Source organism: Montipora capricornis, chromosome 4 (genome assembly GCF_036669925.1).
Source record: "Montipora capricornis isolate CH-2021 chromosome 4, ASM3666992v2, whole genome shotgun sequence".
NCBI classification, from domain to species: Eukaryota; Metazoa; Cnidaria; class Anthozoa; order Scleractinia; family Acroporidae; genus Montipora; species Montipora capricornis.
The window spans coordinates 35,837,664-35,840,163 of NC_090886.1; the positions used below are offsets into that span (position 1 = coordinate 35,837,664).

A 2,500-nucleotide genomic window follows, 5' to 3' on the forward strand; every position below is an offset into this window, starting at 1 on the left:
GACAAATGTTCGTTAAGTTGATTGTTACTCTATTGTTTTAGGCGAACACGGTAATTGTCGTGCTAGTGAAAAAGGAAATGGCATCAATGCATCATACATCGCACAAGCAGATGGAACAAGCCAAGTGAGACAGTTAACATCTTAAACTTCTGTCTTTTGGAAAGCTCCAGTGCAAGTTTATGTAAACACATTTTTTGTTGCAGATTGGGGATCAGAGCGTGCTTGATGTTGATGCCCCTGTTGGGTATCACGTGGTTATTTGGTCTCTTGACACCAGTACACACTGCGTTTCTGTACGTTAATGTCATTCTGAACTCCACTCAGGTATGACTTACAATTATACATACTAGGTGTTGACTCTTGATATTTAGAAGAATAGAATGAAATGAAAGTTGGAAAGATAATCGCGGATAAATGAAAGAAATGTATATTTGCGATTCATGAACGAAAGATAGAAGTGATCCTCGCACTTATCTGAACAATTTAAGAAATTATCTCTTATAGTCACCTGAAAAATTCAACGGGATTCGAACTCATGACTTCTGCGATGCCAATGCAATACTCTACCAACCGAGCGATGGAGCCACACAGTAGGGAGACGTCCTGTCACGGGAACGCCTGGAGCCCAACAGATTGACCTGCTCCCAACTGTGTGGCTTCATAGCTCAGTTGGTAGATCAGCATTGCGCCGGCATTGCAGAAGTCATGGGCTCGAATCCCGTTGGAGACAGCAGAATTTTTAAAGTGACAATCGCATCTCGCAGAATGCCTATTATTCTCGGGATATAAACTTGCGACACAGTCAAAATTATAGATCTGCAAAATTAGAGGAGGAGCATGACAAGAATGACTCTTATTGGTCTGAGATTACGCGCACTTACAGAATACACCCGTACGCGCGCCCGTAATGGAATACAGCTCAGCTTATTAACTTTTGGAGGAGCAGCTAAGAAACAAAGGCCTCGAAAGTCTTCGTTTATGCTATTGTTACTAAGATCGCACTTCTGCGGTCGTGTTACAAGCTGGCGTTTAAAAGAGGGCCATCTCCAAACTGCTTCTGCATTTAGTTGAAGGTGGAATATCGGGCAATCATTGTCAACAAACGGAGAAACCATATGAACTTATAATGGATGGGTCGGGTTTTCTAAGAGCTCTGAAAAGAGCTCCCGATCGCTGATATTTTCTTTTTCCTTCTTCATTCCACTATTTTGGTCGGCACGTGGAATGAACCAGAAGACACTTAACGATCAGTTTAAAAATTCGCGGTTATTCGTGACCATTTTACGATCCACTGGTTTGATTGACAAGAATTGTTATGCGGCGATGGCCAGAAAACATTATAAAATAATCAGGATAGTGCGTGCACTCTCATTGGTCAATAGCTGTGTTTAGATGAGAGTGTGGAAACAGGGCTGTGACATCACACGAATTTTGATTGCTTATATGTCGTCAGACGCGCGTTTTGATTGGCTGGTAGGAAATATGAGCAAGAAAATCAGTTTCGATCAAGAATCTTCCTTCATTTGTTACCTTCATTTCTCGAATTATCTTTGAGAAATATTTTATAAAAGCAATAGAGGACTTTTTTCCGTGCTTCCATAGCCTCATCTGAACACTGGGGGAAGTTGGGAGAATTCTCAACACTGTTGCAAAACCTGGACTGCGTCTCGGTTTTGCATAACTGTCTCGAATTCTCCCAACTCCCCTTGTGTTTAGATGAGGCAATTGAAACACGCGGAAAATGTCCTCTATTGCTTAAATAGCTCTCCCTCGAGATGCGCCATTTTTCAAAAGTGTGTTTCATTAGTAGTTTTGAAACCGAAAAGAACAGTGGTTCTCGTTCACCAATTCTTTGAATTAAAACGGATTCTGCTCAAGAAAAGGTACATGACAAGATTTAGAAAATCGCTCTTAAAAACGGTCTTTATACTGAAATTACACTGCGAGCAGTTTGTTTCTCCTACGCTTCCCGAGAGAGAAACCACTGCGAGCAACCGTTTGATTTTCCATCGAGCATGTGCAAAGTACGTCACATCCCACGTGATGTATTTGACATCACTTCGTCTTATTTCGCGGGAAATCTCTACACAGCAGGCTCGCTCAAACGTATCAGTTACGTAGCTGAACGCACGCGTAAGCGCCAAAACAAGTTTACTAACTCGTTTTACCGGTACAAATTTAATTTATTCGTCCTTAGAGCTGGACGGCAGCTCACTCAAAGAAATTAACGGTTGCTCGCAGTGGTTTCTCTCTCGGGAAGCGTAGGAGAAACCAACTACTCGCAGGGTATACTGAAATAGGTGATTTTTTCACAATTTTCAAGTTTAAAAGAACAGTGTTTACACTTTCTTTAGGAGCCCATCTGGAGCGTACAACTTCCACACAGCGTCTGTGAAACGGCGTTTTCACAAGTAGGTTTATTTTTAGACTAGCCCTTCTCGCGAATTAGGTCAAAAAAACAAAGGCAGTTCCGGTTCGGTGACCCTATGACGTCAGCTTA

At 41.9% G+C, this 2,500-nt stretch overlaps 1 protein-coding gene across 1 annotated transcript in view; it reads left to right on the plus strand.

The window, feature by feature from the left end:
- Positions 1-2,500, plus strand: part of LOC138046612 (adhesion G-protein coupled receptor D1-like) — a 36,575-nt gene that overhangs the window by 18,005 nt on the left and 16,070 nt on the right. The window contains exons 7-8 of the mRNA XM_068893217.1: positions 42-124; positions 204-324. Of these exons, the coding sequence (XP_068749318.1) occupies positions 42-124; positions 204-324 (204 nt within the window). The remainder of the gene's footprint in view (positions 1-41; positions 125-203; positions 325-2,500) is intronic.